At 35.7% G+C, this 21,716-nt stretch overlaps 1 protein-coding gene and 1 long non-coding RNA gene across 5 annotated transcripts in view; one reads left to right on the plus strand and one right to left on the minus strand.

The window, feature by feature from the left end:
• Positions 1–21,716, plus strand: part of LOC108524788 (uncharacterized) — a 92,405-nt gene that overhangs the window by 32,733 nt on the left and 37,956 nt on the right. The window lies entirely within an intron of this gene.
• Positions 1–21,716, minus strand: part of SLC4A7 (solute carrier family 4 member 7) — a 110,668-nt gene that overhangs the window by 28,705 nt on the left and 60,247 nt on the right. For all 4 annotated transcript variants that reach the window (XM_017865841.1, XM_017865836.1, XM_017865848.1 and 1 more), the window contains 7 exons: positions 19,807–19,964; positions 18,901–18,988; positions 16,684–16,830; positions 9,600–9,706; positions 7,309–7,483; positions 3,304–3,437; positions 1,606–1,851 (listed from right to left, as the gene is read on the minus strand). In XM_017865841.1, the coding sequence (XP_017721330.1) occupies positions 1,606–1,851; positions 3,304–3,437; positions 7,309–7,483; positions 9,600–9,706; positions 16,684–16,830; positions 18,901–18,988; positions 19,807–19,964 (1,055 nt within the window). The remainder of the gene's footprint in view (positions 1–1,605; positions 1,852–3,303; positions 3,438–7,308; positions 7,484–9,599; positions 9,707–16,683; positions 16,831–18,900; positions 18,989–19,806; positions 19,965–21,716) is intronic.

The raw sequence follows: 21,716 nt of genomic DNA on the forward strand, positions 1-21,716 counted from the left end.
TCCATTCAGGCGCTTTTAGTAGCTGACTGACCTAATGCAAGTTTTAACCTCCAAGGCCATCAGCTTCTTCATACACAAAAGGGGCTATGATGTGAATAAGTAACACTACAAATACAAATTTATAATATAAATTAGGCAACACTCCTAACACAGTGCTTGCAGACGCTCACAGAATGTTGAGCAAATAAATGTAATTCACATGTAATTACCCAGTTAACTAGAAGGAAACACTGCTCTAACTGGCTGACACTAACTATAAAAGGTATGCTTTATAAATATAAAGGTCAAAGAAGCAAAAGGCAAGGAAAGAAAGTTTTAAAAAAATTGCTGAAATTAAAGCTTCTAAGAGGAAAGAAGATAGCATATAATAGATTGGGCATCATAGTGTCACTAGTATATTCAAATAGGTCAGTGTCTTACAGGAATTTTCATACTCTCTTTATTCTGTCCGTCAAAGTTGAGAGTGTGCAAGGAAAGGTAGCAGGGGAAGAAGAACGAATGAACAAAAGGGGGAAGTACATGTATCTGGGGCTTAGGTGGGTAGAAAAAGAAAAGCTGTATCCTTTTGTGTCTTTTGGTAACCATATTTTTCCCTGTAAATCAATCAAATGCAGTTCCACATTTACACCAAGCGTGACTGCTAAAGACAGCAAATAAAGGCATCTACTTAAATATATCTACTTTCAAAAGCCTATTTTACACTTATTGAATATACTTGCCAAACTTTCGTAACTATTATACATTTATTTTCAAATCCTATTTTATTCTAGAATTTAAAAGATTTTCATTGCACATTTTTCTTATCAAAGGAAAACACTAAACAGCAGACGAATGTATTGAAATAACTTTCAGTAAAAATTAACAAGCTTCAGCCAGGCGCAGTGGCTCACGCCTGTAATCCCAGCACTTTGGGAGGCCGAGGCAGGTGGATCACCTGAGGTCAGGAGATCGAGACCAGCTTGGCCAACACGGCGAAACCCTGTCTCTACTAAAAACACAAAAATTAGCCAGGCACGGTGATAGGTGCCTGTAATCCCAGCTACTGGGGGGCTGAGGCATGAAGATCACTTGAACCGGGGAGGCAGAGGCTGCAGTTAGCTGAGGTTGTGCCACTGCACTCCAGTCTGGGCAACAGAGAGAGACTCTGTCTCCAAAAAAAAAAAAAAAAAAAAAGAATTCAAGCTTCAGAAATATTAATGAAGATGAAAATTTGAAAACATTTTTAAAAAGTCTACATTACATTATACATCTAGGATTTAAAGAATATAAGATCCAATGTAATGACTGCCTGATTCAAATATATAGTGGATCAGTTGCCAAACTATCAAATTTAAATTGGCCAATCCAATTCAAACAGAAGACCAAAACATATACATGTGAATAAGCTATTTCAGTGAACAAAAAACACTGAATTTAATCGACTATATCTTTGTCCATTGAATGCTGTGACAAAATCTCATCTGAAACAACCACATCACTATCACATGGCTAGCTAAGGAGTTATAGCTAGTTACACTATCAGACTGCAAAAAAAATTCATTTTCTGAGGCTCTGACATCTCTGTAAAAACACATTTTAATATTAGGAGAAAAGAGAAATACTTACGAGTAGCTGGTCAGTTTATCTAAGTTGTTGTGCATATTAAATGCATATGTTTCTCCTAAATCAAAGAGCTTCTCCAAAGCCTCGTAGATGAATATGATACAAATAAGGGCTGCAAAAGCCTCTTCTGTAAATCGAGTAATATAACACACAAGGCTGCTTGCATCTGTTGCAACCAAAACAATGCACAAAAAAGAAGTCCACAGACCAATACTGGTTCTTAAAGACAGATAAGAAAGTTGATAATCTCTGTTTAGAAAGAAAAATATGAATATGATAAACGTGTGGAATAGTATTTGTACCTAAAATTTTTCATAGCAAGCAATGGAACAGCATGAAAACATGATTCCTAAAAGAGAATGAATTACAAAATGCCAAAATAACAACTAGAGAAAACTCTGTATCTTTTTCTGCTTCAACTGAAGACTAGCTTATTAATAGACTTGTTTATTACACTTATATAAAAGATTTACAGTGAAAATCTACTAGGCAATAAATATTTCAAAATCGTTACAGCTCACTTTCTAAATCAGTTATGAGTAAATGACAGGTATGGTGTCTATATGAAAAAACAATTGCATCTTACTCCCTCTAAAGATCCAGACGTCATGTGTATCAATACAGTAATCAGCTCCAACATTATTACCATCACTACCACTACCCTCCTCTCCCATTACCACCACAGAAAGTGATTTCTTATTTTAAACCTCAAGAAATTACTACCAGAATCTATACTTCAGGTCACTGCATTCTCTATTATCTACGTGGCATGCCAGATTGGAATCAGATTCAGCTTGTTTAGTGAGTACAGAATCAGAAAGAGAGCTGGATCCATCAAATATGTAATAGCATCAAGTTGTTTCAAACTAAAATATACAAACTTCATTAATGTCACAAAAGCAAGAATATTAGAGGCTCGGCACGGTGGCTCACGCCTGTAATCCCAAACTTTGGGAGGCCAAGGCAGATGGATCACCTGAGGTCACGAGTTCGAGACCAGCCTGGCCAACATGGTGAAACCCCATCTCTACTGAAAATACAGAAATTAGCCAGGTGTGGTGGCAGCGCCAGTAATCCCAGCTACTTGGGAGGCTAAGGCAGGAGAATCACTTGAACCTGGGAGGCAGAAGTTGCAGTGAGCCAAGATCGCACCACTGCACTCTAGCCCGGACAACAGAGTGAGACTCAGTCTCAAATAAATAAATAAATAAATAAATAAATAAAATAAGGAACAGTATTAGCCATGCTGAATTCAAAGTCTAACAGCTACAGTACCCTATATTCATTTCTACAGTGTGAACAACCTCACCAATGGAAACTGACACTTCACTCTGATTGCTTCAACCCAATTCAGATTAACACCTTCTTACTGGTTTAAATTTGTTAGCACAAAGGATTTGTATTTAGCCCTCAAGTGATCTGCTTATCAGCATTCAAATCCACTGATTTTATACTCAAGGACAATCTTACTTTCTTCATCTCCAAGTTACTGGATTAAGAATGGAAGGGGCCAGAGTATGGTCAATCATACAGTAGCTCAAAAATAATGAGAATGCGCATATATTGACCAAATTACTTTTCAGCAATTAAATAACTCCTAAGTTAATAAACAATTTCATATATAATTGTGTGTATATATATATACACACACAAGCACACACACACAAACACATGTGATAAGTAGAGAGGGCTATTACTTACCTGCAGAATTTATATAAAATTTTTTCAAATACTAGAACTGGACCTGTGCTCCCCAATATTGTTAGAGGTTGCCCAGCAAACAATGAATAGGCAATCCCAGTTAATGATGCTCCAAAAAGAGACTCTATCGCACTCTGTTTAAGGAAAAAAGAAATGAATAAAAGCAATACATCATAAACATTTCTCTAACCTACTATAACACTTGTAAGACATCTGGAAAATAAAAATACCCATCAAGCAGTTATAAAACCAACACCACTTTGAGTTTTTAATATAAAATATAAAAAATTACAAATACATTTTAAATACACAAGAAAAAAATTCTCTCTTTTTGCATATTAAAAACTTTTGCGATCATCCTTAATTCAAAACTCAATACAGGTTGAGTATCCCTAATCCAAAACTCCACACTCCAAACTTTCTGAGTGCCAATACGACACTCAAAAGGAAATGCTCATTAGAGCACTTCAGATTTCAGATTAAGGATGTTTAACCAGAAGTATAATCCCCCCAAAAAAATCCAAAATCTGAACTACTTCTGGTTCCAAGCATTTCAGATAAGGGATACTCAACCTGTGCTGTGGGATGAAAGGAGCAAAGAATAAATGGGAGAGACACACACAAGGGCTTCAACTTTATAAGTTTCATTTCTTAAGTCTGTGAGTACAGAAGGATATGTATTATTTTCAATACTTTTATATGGCTGAAATAGTTCATTTTAAAAATAAAAAATAGTAAATAATATGGTGCTACAAAAAAGAACTGCTATAAAAAGATCTTTCAAATAGGTGATAAATCAACATGTGACTATCTTTCTCAAACTGATTTCTAAAGGGCAAAACTTTCCACATATTTTAAAGAAATTAATCTAATAGCTTAATCAATTATCAAAACTGAAATACTTAACAAAATAAATGAGAAAAATCTCCTCAAAATAATTTATGGTAACCATAAGTGACAAAGTATCACTAAAGTTTGGCAAGAAAAGATAAAGAGAAAATGAAAGACTAAGAGAATTTAAATCAACGTTAGCACACTAATTTTGTACAACCACCACCATTACATTCTAACTAATTAGGCTATCAGATGATTAGTTATGCCACTAGAAAAAGGGGGAAAGAATCAGAAAGTAAGGAATGAATAGTTTACCATATTACAAACATCAAGGTCAACTGGAAAGTACTATCCAGAAAAGCCAGCCCATTAATTGGTAAAGGGAAGGAAAAAAGAAGCTTGTAAGAAACAATCCTGCTGAAATGAGAGGCAGCGCAGCAACAGGCAAAGAGGACGGCTTCCGAAACTAGATTTCCAGTGGGAAGACTGACTACTACTAGGTGTTCAGCCATGGCCATATCTTAACCTTTCTAAGCCTAAGCTTTCTCACTTTGAAATGGAGGTGATGATAACTAGAACATAAATAGTATTTGCAAAAATACCTAGCAAGCATGGTGTCTGGCACACAGAATACAGTCAATGAATGGTAGCAATTCTCATCATCGGCTAGAACAGCATCTTCCAAAATCAAAATCACAAAATAACAGTAAGCAATGAAAGTATACTTCCACTATTAGAAAAAAAATTGGGATCAAACTCAAAGATAAACAAATTTATCTTTTGGTAACATAAAGGAGAAGTGTCCATGTTAATGACACATTTGTTAATTATATGGCCTAAATTTGTTTTCTTGCCTGTGGAGAAAATGTTTGTTCTTAGAAGACACTGCTAAGCCATCATAAAATCCTTAGTTCAATTACAATAAGCATATTTAGGAATGAATTTATGCAGAGCTTAAGTCAAAGGAAAAGAATGGGCCAGGCGCTGTGGCTCACGCCTATAACACCAGCACTTTGGGAGGCCAAGGTGGGTGGATTGTTTGAGCCCAGAAGTTCAAGACCAGCCTGGGCAACATGACAAAATTTTATCTCTACAAAAAAATACAAAATATTAGCTAGGTGTGGTGGTACACGCCTAGAGTCCCAGCTACTCCAGAGGCTATGACAGAAGTCCAGGGAGGTCAAAGCTACAGAGAGCTGAGATCATGCCACTGTACTATATAGCCTGAGTGAAACAGTGAGACTCTGTCTCAAAAAAACAAAAAGTAGAAACAAAGGAAAAAAATGTCTAAATGGTGTATATATACAGAGAGAGAAAGCAAAACATTGAGACAAGAAGCAAGGAGATGTCAAAAAAGACATTAACAAGGGCAAATGGGTATAAAATTAAGGTTCCCCTCTCCTAATCTTGGGTGGAAAAGCAGATATTGCCATATGAAAATCTTTTTTTTTTTTTTCTAATTTTTGAAGTGTTTCTATGTTCACTGCCATACTGTTACCTGTCTTTTCCCTAAAGAAATCACAGCCTGGCCAGGCACGGTGGCTCATGCCTGTAATGCCAGCACTTTGGGAGGCTGAGGTGGGCGGATCACGAGGTCATGATACCGAGACCAGCCTGACCAACATAGTGAAACCCCATCTCTACTAAAAATACAAAAATTAGCTGGGCGTGGTGGCAGGCACTTGTAGTCCCAGCTACTCAGGAGGCTGAGGCAGGAGAATTGCTTGAACCCGAGAAGCGGAGGTTGCAGTGAGCCGTGATCGCACCACTGCACTCCAGCCTGGTGATGGAGCGAGACTCCACCTCACACACACACACAAAAAAAAAAAAAAAAAACCACAGCCTATTACACTGCCTGCCTACCTCATTCTCACATTCAGAAGTTTCCTTTGTACTCATCAGAAGGCCTACCTACCCTTACCTTCCCCTCACATACCATACTATTTTGTCTTTTACACTTTTTTCACTTAGAATCCTTGAGCACAGGAGATACTGGCTATTCTTACACTTATCTATATTCCTCCAACGCCAAACACATTGTCACATGTGCAAGATATCAAACAGCAAGATTAGATGGGCAGGTAATGAATGACAGTCCATGAACAAAGAGGCAGCAATTCTATGATGTAACAGATAAAACACATTTCCATGGGGACCAGCAGAGTGACATGCACAATTTGTGACAGCACATAAAGCAACTCACTAAAAATATGGACCTTTGATACAATGATTAAAGACTACGGTAAAAAGATTTACATAATCCAAAATAAATTCAGAGTTGAAAGAAAATTTCAGTTGTTAGGTTTATTTCACGTTTAGATCATGAAATATTTTAATTAGATAATTATGCCTTAGCTTTGGTTATTTTTTAGCCTTTGATCTATAAAAAAAAAAGGAATGTTCTCCCAAGAATAAATACAATTAAGTAAAAGACACTTAAGAATTACAAATTGTCTCATTTAAATGCCTTATTAAACTGATTAAAATGCATATCAACAACAACAAAGAAATGCCTTTCATTTTACAAAGCACCATAGCTCTGAATACAGTATAACCAGGAACAGGAAAACATAAAAACTTTCATTTTAGTAATATCAAAGAATGAAGCTTTCAATTATATTTTCTAAATAAAAGTTTTAGCTACTTTCACATAGATTTAATAACAGCAAAATTAAATGCCACTTCAAAATGCCACAGTTTCCACAATTATGTTCTATTCTTCCAGTCTAGTCTAGGCCTACCAGCCAGGACTGAAGAGTTAATATTCATCACGTGGCTCTAACTAATCCTATGATATCTTACAGGATATGAAGTAGCCCCACTGATAAAAACCCCCATGACCCACCCAGAATCAGTTCAACTGGTGTCTTCTCCCAGTCCACCCCACCTCAAAAGACAATCCAAGCCTTTTACTCAATTTATAAAACCATTCATCCAGCAAGCCAAAGTAAACCTTTTTTAAATTTTTTTTACCTCAACTGTGCATCTTCTGTTCAAATGGCTTCCCCATGTTTTCCACAGCAATTACCTTTGGGGAAAGTCTGCTTTGGGTCACGTTAATCATGCTGTGGGTAGACTCTTCAAATGAAAGTATGAATAGTGAGACAAATGCATACAGACACTTGCCTCTGAAGAGCTAAGAGCCTGGCCACTACCAATCTTTGTACTCACTATTCTGCCTTCTGTAGCTTCTCCAAGCAGCCCTCCAAAAGTGATTACAGGAGACATACAGGCACAGTATAGGAAAAGAATCGAGGCCAGGCACTGCAGGCTTAATGCATCCTTGAAGTCACTCAAGAAAAAAGGTGCTTTCCTTTTGATGTCAAGTATCAAACCACCAAAAAGCCTAAATAGGTGAGATGAAACTCGTCAAACTGTACACTAGAGGATTCTAGCTAGTTCAAACTACAACTATGGGCTACACAAAACTGCTGGTGCCTAGGTGTTTTGTCAACAAAATGTTAAATCCAATTTAACTTATAAATTACAGAAGATACACTCATTTAATCTACTGATAGAGGAATGTTATATTTCATTAAGAGACAGATATGTGTATTTTACGGACTATATCATGAAAAGATTGCAGGCAAATGATTTTATATGAGTAAATGTAATTTTGGACACAAATGTGCAAGGCAAGGTATAACAAAATAAACGAAACCAAACAACCCATTTATGAAAATGTACATAAGCAATTCTATTAATTGTCTATATTAAAATCTTCAAGGCAACAATCACAAATACGAGGAAGGCAATTATTATCCAAATACACTTTCATATAAATGTAGTATGTTGTGCTTAGATGCACAAGTAGTATGAATTCAGTAACTTCAAAAGCTTTTAAAACTAGTACTTCAATCATATAAACACTTTGTCTAGGGGAAAAAAATTCCTAAAACCATTTCAGGATATTTAATTTACTGTGTATGTAGACAAACTAATACATTAATAAAACAGGTTTCAATTAGTAGATTAAAATCTGTTTGTACATCAAAGTCATACCATTTCAACATTTTTAACAATTAGTCTTATGGATACATCTAACTTGAAGACATTCCAATAAAATATAAGCTCCATAAGGGGAGACTTTTTCTTGTTTACTGCGTTATCTACAGTGTCTAGAACACTACCTGGGAAATAGTAGGCACTCAACAAACACTGGTGACTAAATCGGTAATTCGTTTTAATACTCAAAAAATAAATAATCATTCAAATTCCAACTGCAAGAAAACAGACCCAAAAAACTAACATTAAGCTTTCAAATGCTTTGGATATTTCAAGTTTTACCACTGTAATTTTTTTAAGTTAATACTGAAATAAATCCTAAACACAAATTGACAAGTAGTACTCTGTTCATAATCTGATAGCAAGGGGAATCAGCTTGCAATAAAAAAGTTGCCATCAATAATCTAAAATATGAATCTATAGTATATCATCAAATTGATAATTACTTAGTAAAGGGTGTACAGATGCTCTCAGGTGACTGAGATCAGTGGAGGCCTGACACAGTGCTTCTCAATGACTAACCCTATGCCAGTTTGAAGAAGCGATAATAGCTAGTAACAGAATAGTACTGTTCACACAGGGTCAAAATCTTTTCTCTGTTGTGTTCACAGAGACTAACACACTTCATTAGTCAATGAATTAACTGTGAATTTCAGTTTCTCTAAAGTCTATATTCAGTATGCCACTTACTTATTTTTATGATATAGTACCCTTTAAGGATGTCATCAAAATCCCTAATATTGTATCTGTTAAAGATTTTTTTTAAACAAATATTTAATATTTAAGATTATTTAATTCCATACTGACCACCAGTGGACAATAAAAAATCAATAGCCACATGCTTTTCCACATTATGAAAATACTATAACATTTATCTACTTCTACAAAATATTAAGGCAATGTTTGCATCTGCCAATATTTCTATTTTTTGTTACAAAAATTAACTTCTTAAACAATTTTTCTAGCTGGGTTTCCAGAGAGCAATACAATGGTTCAATCATGTTTGTCCATGGAAGATTACCTCATGATATAATGCTCATTTAAGAGTTTTAAATCTGTGCACATATACAAAGAAATTATTAGTTGTAGTTACTCTCTGTTCCCATAATTCTCTAACTCAATATGAAGAATTATAAGAAGACTCTACACCTTCTTCAAGAACCTTCTGTATAAGCAATGGAAATTAACCTACACACTATATAACTGCAATACTCTGAATATACAGTCTATTATTTTCCTTTTAAACTAAAGCTTGATACATACTAATACAATTATTTATAAATTTTCTTATATATTTATACATATAAATTTTCCTTATATATAATAATGCACATTTTTCTAAATATGAAAAAATACTATAGAAGATTAGCTTTCAAACACTTGGAAAAAAAATATAATATTTATGTTTTCATCAAATCATCCCCCAAACCCCTCAAAATATCAGTATTTGCACCCACCGTCCGGTCCTCTGTAGCTCAGGCCCAGCATGATGAGCAGCCTCTTTAGGAGTCTCACCCGATATGGGGGTAGATCCATTGTGAAACACAGGAATCTTTCTCTTTTCCTGAATTTCACAAAAAAACATTATTTTCAGAATTCTATTTTAAGAAAACTTGAGACGGCATCTTCAATTACAGTGAATATCAGATTTATATTGATTATGTATCTAATCAGTTCTCCTAGAAAAGAATGCTTCCTAAAATAGACTCTCTTCTGAAATAGATTGCTCTTTAAAATAGAATCTACTATCAGTTTCTATTAATATTTTAAATTTCTAATTAGCTTTTTGAATCTTATATTCTAATTATCAATATACTATAAAATACATTCACACATACCATTTCAAACTCCTATTCATCAATAGCTACAAACAGAAGTAACCTCCAAAAAAGCAGCTCTCCCACCAAAACTTTAAACATACTGCTCCTGTTAACTATTGAAAAATATGCTTTACATTAAGAAAAAAGTAAATTTCATTTTTCTTCTACTAAAATACTTCCCTTAAAAAATAAGAGCTGTTTGATAAACATGTTTCCACAAAAATTAACTTCACATGACATTTTATTACAAATTCAAGAGTACTATTCACATGATACAGGATTTCTCCCCCTCTGTTGAAGACAAAGAAACGAACTTTTAACTTGTTACATCAAGAGATTGCCGGGGCTAAAAATATGTGTGTGCATGTGCACATACAAGGGGAAAGATGAAAGCCTGTAATCCCAGCACTTTGGGAGGCCGAGACGGGCGGATCACGAGGTCAGGAGATCGAGACCATCCTGGCTAACACGGTGAAACCCCGTCTCTACTAAAAAAAATACAAAGCTAGCCGGGCGAGGTGGCGGGCGTCTGTAGTCCCAGCTACTCGGGAGGCTGAGGCAGGAGAATGGCGAAAACCCGGGAGGCGGAGCGTGCAGTGAGCTGAGATCCGGCCACTGCACTCCAGCCCGGGCGACAGAGCGAGACTCCGTCTCAAAAAAAAAAAAAAAAAAAAAAAAAGGAAACAGAGAGGTAAAGGGAAAGGGAGACAGAGATCTGTCATCCCAGGAGGTTTACTGGGTCAAAGGCTCTAGTTGAATTAAAGACTTAGGCTAGCCAGTTTACATGTTCCATATTTAGAGAATAGCAAGGCCCATCTACAAATATAAGATTGCCATCTGAAAATGTCAAAATCTCACAGAATTTCAATTTTCAAACTTACATCTTAAAGAGGAAAGGGATAAAATTTTAGAACTCCTAGGAAACAAAAATAATTTGAAAAACTACAAATTATAAAATTGTGGTTTTGGCCAGTATTTTTAATTTAATTAATCATTTAATTGATTTAATTAATCATTTACTTGATTTGATTAAAGACAATGGCCGAAACCACAATTACTTTTGCGCCAACCTAATACAACCCATGAGACCCAGCCAAAGCACATTCAAGAAAATTAAGCAATTATATTAACAAAAATGAAAGAAGGAAAAAAAGTGAATTAAACAACTACCTCAGAAAATGTGAAAACAAAAAAATCTTTTCTGGACGAAAGTGAAAAGAACGAAATAAAACAGCTAACAGCAGAAACTAAGATACAAAATAAAATGCATTTTTTAAAAGTACTAAAATAAATTTTAAAGGCTGCTGCTTGAAAAATACAATAGACCTTTAATAACAAAACAAAAAAAGCTAAGAGGCAATAATTTCATAGTGAGCACATTTTATATACATACATATATACATACTACACTTTATATAACTCCATGCAAATAAATTTGAAACCTAGATGAATCTGGTAATACACTAGGAAAACGATTGACCAAAACTGACACCAGAAAAAATAGGAAGTTTTACATATACCGATTTCCAAAGAAATAAGCTAATTGTTGAAGTCTACATGACAAAAGATTCAAGCTCAAAAAACTTTACAAAGGAATTCTTCCAAACTTTTAAAATCAAATTATTCTACACCATTTAAAACCGTTTAACACCACAAATGAAAACTTACAAATTTTTTTATGAAACAAGTATACTGATGTGAAGTATAAAATGTGAAGATGACACAAAAATCTATAAACCAATCTATAGTAATACATAGTAGACACAGACCACTACCACTTTAAAGTCCAAACTGGGTTGACTCCAGGAATTCTTTCATATTCAAAAATCTATTCATAAGATTTACCATAATAATTGATAAATAAAATTAATATAACCATTTGCCAGAGACGCTGAAAAGGCATTTGATAAAATTCTACATCAATTTATATTTTAAATATCAATAAAAAAGAAATAATGTTACTTTCTTAACATGATGAAATGTATATTTTGGCTCCAATGCCATTATCTTACTTAAAGGGAGAAATACTAGAGATATTTGACTACAGTGAGAAATAAGATAAGAAATGCCTATTTAAAGCCCATGCTATTTAACACTGTACTAGAGATTTTAGTCAATACAATTAGACAACAGAAAACAATTACAAGTATAAGATTTAGAAAAGGAGGAATAAAACTATCCCTTACTTACAGATTATATGATGACTGAAAAACTATTACAAACAATTAAGAATGGTAGCAGGATTAAAAATACACAGTTGAGGCCGGGCATGGTGGCTCACACTTGTAATCCCAGCACTTTGGGAGACCGAGGCAGGTCAATCACCTGAGGTCAGGAGTTCAAGACCAGCCTGGCCAACATGGTGAAACCTCGTCTCTATTAAAAATACAAAAATTAGCTGGGCATGGTGGTAGACACTTGTAATCCCAACTACTCGGGAGGCTGAGGCAGGAGAATCACTTGAACCCGGGAGGCGGAGGTTGCTGTGAACTGCGATCGCGCCATTGCACTCCAGTCTGGGTGGCAAGAGCAAAGCTCCATCTCAACAAAAATAATAAAATACACAGTTGATTCTTGAATAAACAAGGGAGTTGGTACCAACTCCCATGCAGTTGAAATTTTGTGTATAGCTCCCTGAAACTCAATCTAATAAGCCTACTGTTGACTCGAAAGCCTTACTGATAACACGAACAGTCGAACATACATTTGGCATGTTAGAGGTGTTATAACCTACATTATCACAATACAGTAAGCTAGCGAAAAGAAAATTTTAATGGAAATACATCATAATTTCTATTTCACTTATTTTATTTCTCTTAAAATGTGGACAGTACCAATACTTGTTTCCTGTAGTACCCAAACCATAGAAGGATCCATGTCGCAAAAGAAGTCAAAAGCAATCCTGAATGATCAGAACCCTTCTGCCAGATCAGCTGATGTCAATTTGTTTTCTGGCACTACTAATTCTATATCTTTGTCCTCATCACCAGCACTGGTTCGGAAGCACTCATCTCCATCGAGTTGTGTTCTGTTAACTCCTCTGGTGTGGTGTTTATTAGTTCTTGAGCTTCTCCAAGATCCACATCTTGAAACCCTTCAACTTCCACCTTTTTTGCCATATACACAATTTCCTTGAGTGGCCCTGTCGTAAAACCTGTTAAGTCATGCACAACATCTGGACAGTTTCACCAAGAAGGAATTTACTGTTTCAGGTTTGATGATGTTCCTGGCTTTTTCTATAATAATGATGGTGTCTTCAACGGTGTAATCCTTGCAGACTTTCATGATGTCCTTGCTATCCAAGGTTCTCTTCCAGAGCATTAATAATCTTTTCTATATAGCATCTAATGTAACAAGCCTTAAAGGTCCTCAGTCCCCTAATCTAGAGACTGAATTACAGACGTTGTGCTTGGGTGCAGGTGGACTACTTCGACACCTTTGATGTTGAACTCACAGGTTTTGGGTGGCCAGAGGCATTGTCTAATATGAAAAAAATTTTTAAAGGCAGTCCCTTACTGGCAAGGTACTTCCTGATTTCAGGAACAATGTACTGATGGGACCAATCCAGAAAAAGGGTTCTCATTCAGGCCTCCTGTACAACAAAAAGACTGGAAGCTGGCATTTATCTTTTCCTTTCAAAGCTCAGCATTAACAGCTTTATAGAGAAGGGTAAATATCATAAATTGGAGTGCATTTGCACAAAACAGTTAACCCTTCCTGCATTAAATCCTGGTGCTCACTAATCTTCCTTACTAATAAAAGTCTTCTGTAGCATTATTTCCAGAACAGAGTATTTTCATCTGCATTAAAAACCCGTTCAGGGGATTTTCTTAATAGGATCTGATCTGGGAACTCATCTCCCGCCTCCTGGACGGCAGAAGCTGCTTCTCCAGTTATTTTGACATTTTTTAAGCCAAACTTCTTTCTAAAATTACCAAACCATCTTTGCTGGCACTAAATTCTCTGATCCTTTGCTTTTCTTTTGCTTTATGTTGTCGTAAAATGACTGCCTTTTCTTGGTCATATCAGAATCTATAGATATGTCTTTCTTATAGTAATCTGCACCCACATAAAAGTTGCATTTTCAATATGAGATAAAAAGGTATTTTGCAAAAAGCAAAAGTGTTCATGCCTGCTGGCATAGCTACAGTGATGACTTTATGTTTCCTTTTCTTTTTACAATGATCCTTACACTAGATTCATTTATCTTGAAATGGTAGGCAATGGCAGATGTCATTCTATGGTACATACCAAGCGAATACACTTTGTCTTACATTTGCATGACTTTTCTCTGTTTCTTAGGAACACTTACTAGTAGCACTAATGGGACTTCGTATGAGTCCCATGTTGTTTTTCAAAACTTTCCAGCATTGCAGTAAACATGATGAAAAATATATGAGAACCTCATGATCACTTTTTAGGGTAAACAGAATTTACTGGAGAGACAAACTGCTGATGTGGAGACGATGAGCAACACACAACATTTTATGCACGTTAACTTGCAATACTTGAGCTCACTGCAACAGCAACAGGCAGTAACTATGAAATTACAATATGACAGCGGTACAGTATTTACTATAGTTAATTTTATGCAGTTAGGATTTAATACTGCATCTTTACTTTTATTTACATTTCTCTCCACTGAGAATGGTGCCATGTACACTCTTAGTGTGTATAAGTTTTTGATAAATTTTAGCTTTTTAGAATAGATTTGTATATATTTTATGCTAATAAATTATTATTAAAGAAGACTAGTATGTACATATATTTTACGCATTCAGGAATACCTAATTAATCTTAATTTTTTGATATTTCTAGGCTATGAAGTTTGTATGCAAATTTTTTCAAATTATCAAAAACCTTTCCAATGTTTACTGAAAAAAATCCACATAATTAGAACTACACAGTTCAAACTCAAATTGTTCAAGGGTCAACTGTGTATGCATATATGCACATAAAAAATAACAAATAGCCTTCAATTCATATAAAAGCAACAAAGATACAATACTCATGAATATACTCATCAAGAAACATGTAAATTATAAGTAAGGAAAACTTGAAACATCCTTTAAGACAAAAACTTGCTTGAAACAGAAAATCAACTGGTGAGAGACACTCCATGTTTTTGAATAGAAAGACTCAAAGTCATGAAGACGTTAGTCTTCCTTCAAGTCAATGAGAAATTTGTCACAACTTTTAAAAAACCATTACGCATATTTCTGAATATAGAAAGCTGATTTTAAAGCCTACACAGAAAAATAAATATGCAAGATAGCCAAGAAAATTCAGAAAAACAAGAGTAAGAAGGAGAGCAAGAACACGTCTAGACCTACCAGATATTAAAATATACCAAAAAGCCTAAAAAATTGGAGTGTGAAATTGGTCCATGAATAGACAGACCAACAGAAAACAAAACAAAGTCCAAAACAGGCTTAGATGCAAATGGAATTTTAGTTAATAAAGGCAGCATCACCAACCAAGAGGAGTAATGTTTAGCTCTGTAATGAACAGGGAGAACTAGGCAGCAATTCAGAGAAAAGATGAAGCTGGGTCTATACCCACATAAAATATGCTATGAAAACTTCCAAAGGATCAATGAACAATTTAAATGTTAAAAAAGAAAGAAAAAAAAAAAAAAAAACATGCTGGTGGGGCAATGAACAAAAGATAATCAAGAATATTCAACCTCACTAATTATACAAATGCAAATTAAAACCTCATTATAAGGCCGGGAGCAGTGGCTCACGGCTGTAATCCTGTAACTTTGGGAGGCTGAAGCAAGAGAATCACTAGAGCCCAGGAGTTTGAGATCAGCCTGCACAACAAAGTGAGACACCATATCTACAAAGTATCAAAAAATTAGCTGGGGCTTGTAGCATACACCTGTGGTCCAGGCTACATAGGAGGCTAAGGCAGGAGGTTTGCTTGAGCCCAGGAAACTGAGGCATGTTCACGACATTGCCTTCCAGTCTGGGCGACAGAGCAAGACCCTGTCCCATAAAAACTAAATTAAAAACCTCATTAAAATACTTAAAATAGGAAGATAAAGATACCTATTAGATTGACAAATATCCCAAGTTTGGCAACACACAGTGTCAGTGAGGATGTAGGGAAATAGGCCCTTTCATACATCACTGTGGGAGTCCAAAACAGTCCAGCTGATGGAAGGAATTCTAGTAATATCTACTAAAATTATAAATAAATTCCCCTTTGATCCAGCAATTCTGTTACTGGGGATCTATTCTACAGATACATCTGCACAAGACTAAAACGACATGTGATTACTGTCATGCATGGTTTGAAATAGCAAAAGACTGATAGAACCCAGGAACAGAATAAACTATGGTACACTCATGCATAGAAGACAACAAAGCTGTGAAAAAGTGAATAAGGAATATTTTCATGATTTCTTACATCAGATCTCCTAGATATACTTTTATATGAAAAAAGCAAGGTACAGAACGGTATATGCAGTACATTAACTTTTGGTAAGAGAAACAAGACTACATGTTCATAGTTTCAAGTACTGAATAAAAAATGAAAAGGATAAACAAAAAACTAATAAAAAATGGTCCACCCATAGGAGGTAAGTGTGGGGGTAAGAAGGTAAAAGGGACGAGGTGGGGATACAACTTCTCTGTTTTAGTTTTTGAATCATAGCTAATCAAAATAATTTTATTAAAATAAAGTAAGTTACAGAAGAATAGCTCTGGATTCTTACCTGAGAAGGGACACTTTTTGGTGGTTCTATGCGTATAGAAGGATCCCACTCTCCTGGAGGTAGGACAGTTACTTGATCTAAAAATTCATCAATTCCAGATAAGAGGTCATTTCTGTCTTTTGCTTTATAAGCTACATCATGGAAGATCTAAGTAAAAAATGTATTGAGTAAAAAGGTTTTAAAGCTGAAAAAAAAAATTCTACACATAGTCCACTCTGGATATCACAAATAGCTTCGCAATAATCACCTAAACTCTTATCTCAGGCAGGTATTCAGCCCACCCCGGGTAACAACTATACAAGGTAATCCACTCAGTATTATCAGATGAATAACAACAACAAACAATGAAAGAGAACAGCTACATGTTTAGAACAATTTTTTAAAAATAAAATTTTGCCTGGGAAATAGTAATTGATTAGAAAATAAAACACTGTAGCATGTCACTCTACTTCTATGACATTTAAATGTCATTTATCCTAAGAAAATAGTCATGGATATGCAAACAACTTTACTTAAATAGTTTATTTAATGATCAACAGCTACTGGCTAACTACTAACTGCTAAAATACAATTCAAAGCATTGTGGATAATGCAATGGTGACAGGTAAGGCAAGTTTCCCTATATATTCAATAACCTTTTTTTCTAGGAGGAAAGACAGTGAAACATGTTATTAAATAATTATAGGTATTGACAGATGCTCTGACAAAAAGAACGTAGGGTATAGAGAGGGAAACTGATGGGAAAGAACAAAGTAGCCAGGAAAGTTCTCTTGAAGAAGGTAACTGACCAGGCACAGTGGCTCATGCCTGTAATTCCAGCACTTTGGGAGGCCGAGGTAGGCAGATCGCGTGAGGTCAAGAGTTTGAGACCAGCCTTGCCAACTTAGTGACACCCCATGTCCACTAAAACTACAAAATTAGCCAGGCATGGTGGTGCACGCCTGTAATCCCAGTTACTCAAGAAGCTGACGCAGGAGAACTGCGCCACCACGCCCAGCTAATTTTTGTATTTTTAGTAGAGATGGAGTTTCACCATGTTGGCCAGGCTGGTCTCAAACTCCCAACCTCAAGTGATCCACCCACCTCAACCTCCCAAAGTGCTGGGATTACAGGCGTGAGCCACTGCACCCAGCCAAAAGTTTAAATTTGAATTTCACTATATGATAGGAAGTCACTAATACCTTTGGACTAAGGAAATGATACATACAAATTTGCATGTTACTGAGAGTGCAGAGAAAAATACTATACAATAAAGACCCATAAAGGCTACCTGAATCCACAAATCAAAGGCTAAGCCAGAGAAATGGCAGTAGAGATGGAAAGAATGTGACAAATTAAATGCAAAACACATTGAAGAGGTAAAAAGAATCTGGTGACTGGCTGGTTGAAAGAGGACAGAAAAATGGGACAGGCACAGTGGCTCAGGCCTGTAATCCCAGCACTTTGGGAGGCCGAGGGGTGCGGATCACGAGGTCAGGAGATTGAGACCATCCTGGCCAAATGGTGAAATCCCGTCTCTACTAAAAATACAAAAAAATTAACTGGGCATGGTGGTGTGTGTCTGTAGTCCCAGCTACTCAGGAGGCTGAGGCAGGAGAATTGCAGTGAGCCGAGACTGCACCACTGCACTCTAGCCTGGCAACATAGTGAGACTTCGTCTCCACAAAATAAAAAAAAAAAAAAGAGAGAAAGAAGAAGAAAAAGAAAAAAGAAAAATTAGGTCCGGTTCAGATATGGGGCATTTCAAATACCCTTGGGACACACAGCATTGATGTTTGGCAAGAATCTGATTACAAATCTCTCTTGAAAAGAAAGACAAGGTCCTGATTAATATGTAGGTTATCGTCAAAGATCAGGACCCCATATCAGAGAAATTTACAGGAAAAAAAATGTTCCGAGGAAAACCTAGAGAAATTATATCCTGAAATCCAGGATAAAAAAAAATCCCAAAATTTCAAAAGTTCAAGAAGGTAGTCAATAATTACAAATATTTAAAACAAAAAAAAATTTTTAAGTACCCACTGATCTTGAAAATAAAGGTCTTAAAAACCTAACCGAAGGCAAATAGCTGAGGTACGTAAATACAAGATAAAACAGTATACACAGCAAGGAAAAGTTTTAAAGCTTCATTATGAAAGAAAAGAGAACTATAATTTAATATATACTATATGCTGCATATCAGCGTATACTTCAAAGAGACTTGGGTATTTTGATTACCTCATCTGTCATGAGAGTGGCTATTGATCTTCCAATTTCATGGTACTGTGGTGCCTTGCCTGCTGGACCCAATAACAAAAACAAAAACCTAAGGAAATATGAAAATACAGATTTATAATAAACATTATACACTCACAAATCTAGGCAATCATAAAAAAGAAACCATTCCAATATAAAGAAACAACACTCAGACATCTTTCCTACTCCCCCACACCAATCACTGAAAAAAGATGGCAACTCCACCTGGACTAATTAGGAAATCACAGAACTAGGAAAAGCATCCATAATTAACTTTCTACCAAACTCCTGACCTCAGGTGATCCACCCACCTCGGCCTCCCAAAGTGCTGGGATTACAGGCGTGAGCCACCGTACCCAGCCGATATTTATTTTATTGTACTTTTTAGTTCCAAGAAGAAAACGATTTTATACCTTATTCATAGTGGTCTTATATTCAAAGTATTTGGTACAACGACTGAATATTAAATATTAAAATGAGCTTTTGGCTGGGCACAGTAGCTCACACCTGTAATCCCAATACTTTGGGAGGCCAAGACAGGCAGATCACTTAAGTAGGAGTTTGAGACCAGCTGGGACAATGGCAAAACACCGTATGTACTACAAATACAAAACTTAGCTGGGCGTGGTGCCGCACACCTGTGATCCAGGCTACTAGGGAGGCTGAGGCAGGAGAATCGCTTGAACCTGGGAGGTGGAGGTTGCAGTGAGCTGAAATTGTGCCACTGCACTCCAGCCTGGGTGACAAAGTGACATTGTCTCAAAAATAAGATAAAATTAAATAAAATGAGCTTTTATTACATAAATCAACACGCTTATTCATTCACTGGATAAAAACTTGTAGATTTTGAAAATGCTTAGAGAATGTTACTTGGAACTAACTCTTTACCTGGTTGGAACAGGGACCTCAGTCAACCCTGTGAGGAGGACAGCAGGAGCCAGTCTCACAAATGCAATTATAGGCCTTTCCAAAAAGTCTACTTCGCCCACCAGGACGTTGGATGCCTCAGCACCCGTAGGAATTTTTCTCATGAAATTCATATCAACCTATTGACAAATAAAGAATAATTAAAATTAAAGTTTCCGTGGTACTTGTAAGACTAGAAACAGGAAAGAAAAACTGCTTTATAAGACTACTATTTGCTAATCAAAACTTGTGACCTAATGAATGTTTAAAATGTCAAAATTTTCACAACTATAAAGAATGGAGTAGACAAATACAAAAGAGCAAGCAAACATATTTGAATCAATGCTATTGTTTTAACTGTCACAATCTTTACTACTTCAGAGATCTAAATTATCAAACATGAACTTGAGAAATTATTCAATGAATACTGCACTATTCATTAAAAACTATTAAGGACAAATATATAGCTCACAAACTAACAATGGTTCATGAAATTATACACAGTGCTAAAAAATATTCATGGTTTTATATTACTTAACCTTAGAAGTAAATGAATTGGATCCTTTACATTTTATGTAAAGTCCCCCTAAAAACAAACCAAAAAAGAACTCTGGGCGTTCCCCAGTATTTTCATTAAGAGGAAAAATATCATAACTTTTATTTTATTAGTAGTATTTTTGAGACAAGGTCTCACTCTATTGCCCAGGCTGAAGTGCAGTGGCAGGAACATAGCTCACTGTAAACCTCAAACTCCCAGACTTAAGCAGTCCTCGCACCTTGGCCTCCCAAGTAGCTGAGACTACAGGCATGCGCCACCATGCCCGGCTAATTTTTGTTGTTTTTTGTAGAAGTGTGGGGCTTGCTATATTGCCCAGGCTGGTCTTGAAGTCCTGGCCAAGTGATTCTCTTGCCTCAGCCTCCCAAAACACAGGGATTACAGGCATGAACCACTGCGCCTGGCCCCTTGTTTTTATTTAAAACAAAAATCTACAGCCCTTACTGGCACAGATATATGATAATGCTATAGTAATAAAATTTAGTTGTCTGTGTATAATTACAAGGAAAAGGTTACACATGATATCAAACTATGTGAACTTCATTTATACACAGTTTCACACAAGTCACTAAACAACCACTTACAGGGCTATCTATGAAAAATAAAACCAGCACTTACAGCGGGCCTCTTGAGTCCCACACCCAGTGTGCCACAACTACAGTGCCAGGAGGCAGACTCCTGCCCAACAGGAGACAAGGAGGTATACACAAAGATAGGCCAAGTAAAAAAAAGTAAGACTGTGACAGAGGAACAAAAATAAACGGCAACTGCCATGCCTAGAGGAACTCTATAATGTAAATTACTTTAATTTATTCACTTAACAAGAAATAAATTGCAATTTTGCTACTGAGTACTTTGCACTATCTGAAATACCGTGAGCACCAGTAAAATATGATCAGGATAGATCAGAAAAATTTAAAATACAATAGCCTTTCTGCACAGCCAATGTCCGTAATGCAAGGCGTCCTATAGTTTTAGACTACAACACTCAACAAAGCTATAATGCAAACCATTTAAACTCCTTTTCTGTAAAATATATCTTGTAGACTTTTCATCAAAGAATAAAAGGCTTAAGAAATGAAAACTGCTTGACATAATTACATTTATTAAAAGTCTTATACTGGATACAAAATATTAAAATACCATGAGCATCCACCTATAGCAAATTAATATTACTAAAAAATTAGTGGCTAGATAGAATCAATTGTTCGTAAGAAATACTCATAAAGTACATTTTAAATTCAGTTATAATTTGAACTTACTAGTCTTTTATCCTGTTCTTTTAAATTAAGGGTTTATCTATTTCAACAAAATACTCATTTACCAAAATTAAAAA

The sequence above is a fragment of the Rhinopithecus bieti genome, unplaced genomic scaffold (assembly GCF_001698545.2).
Source record: "Rhinopithecus bieti isolate Rb0 unplaced genomic scaffold, ASM169854v2 scaffold_2432, whole genome shotgun sequence".
In the NCBI taxonomy this organism is placed as follows: Eukaryota; Metazoa; Chordata; class Mammalia; order Primates; family Cercopithecidae; genus Rhinopithecus; species Rhinopithecus bieti.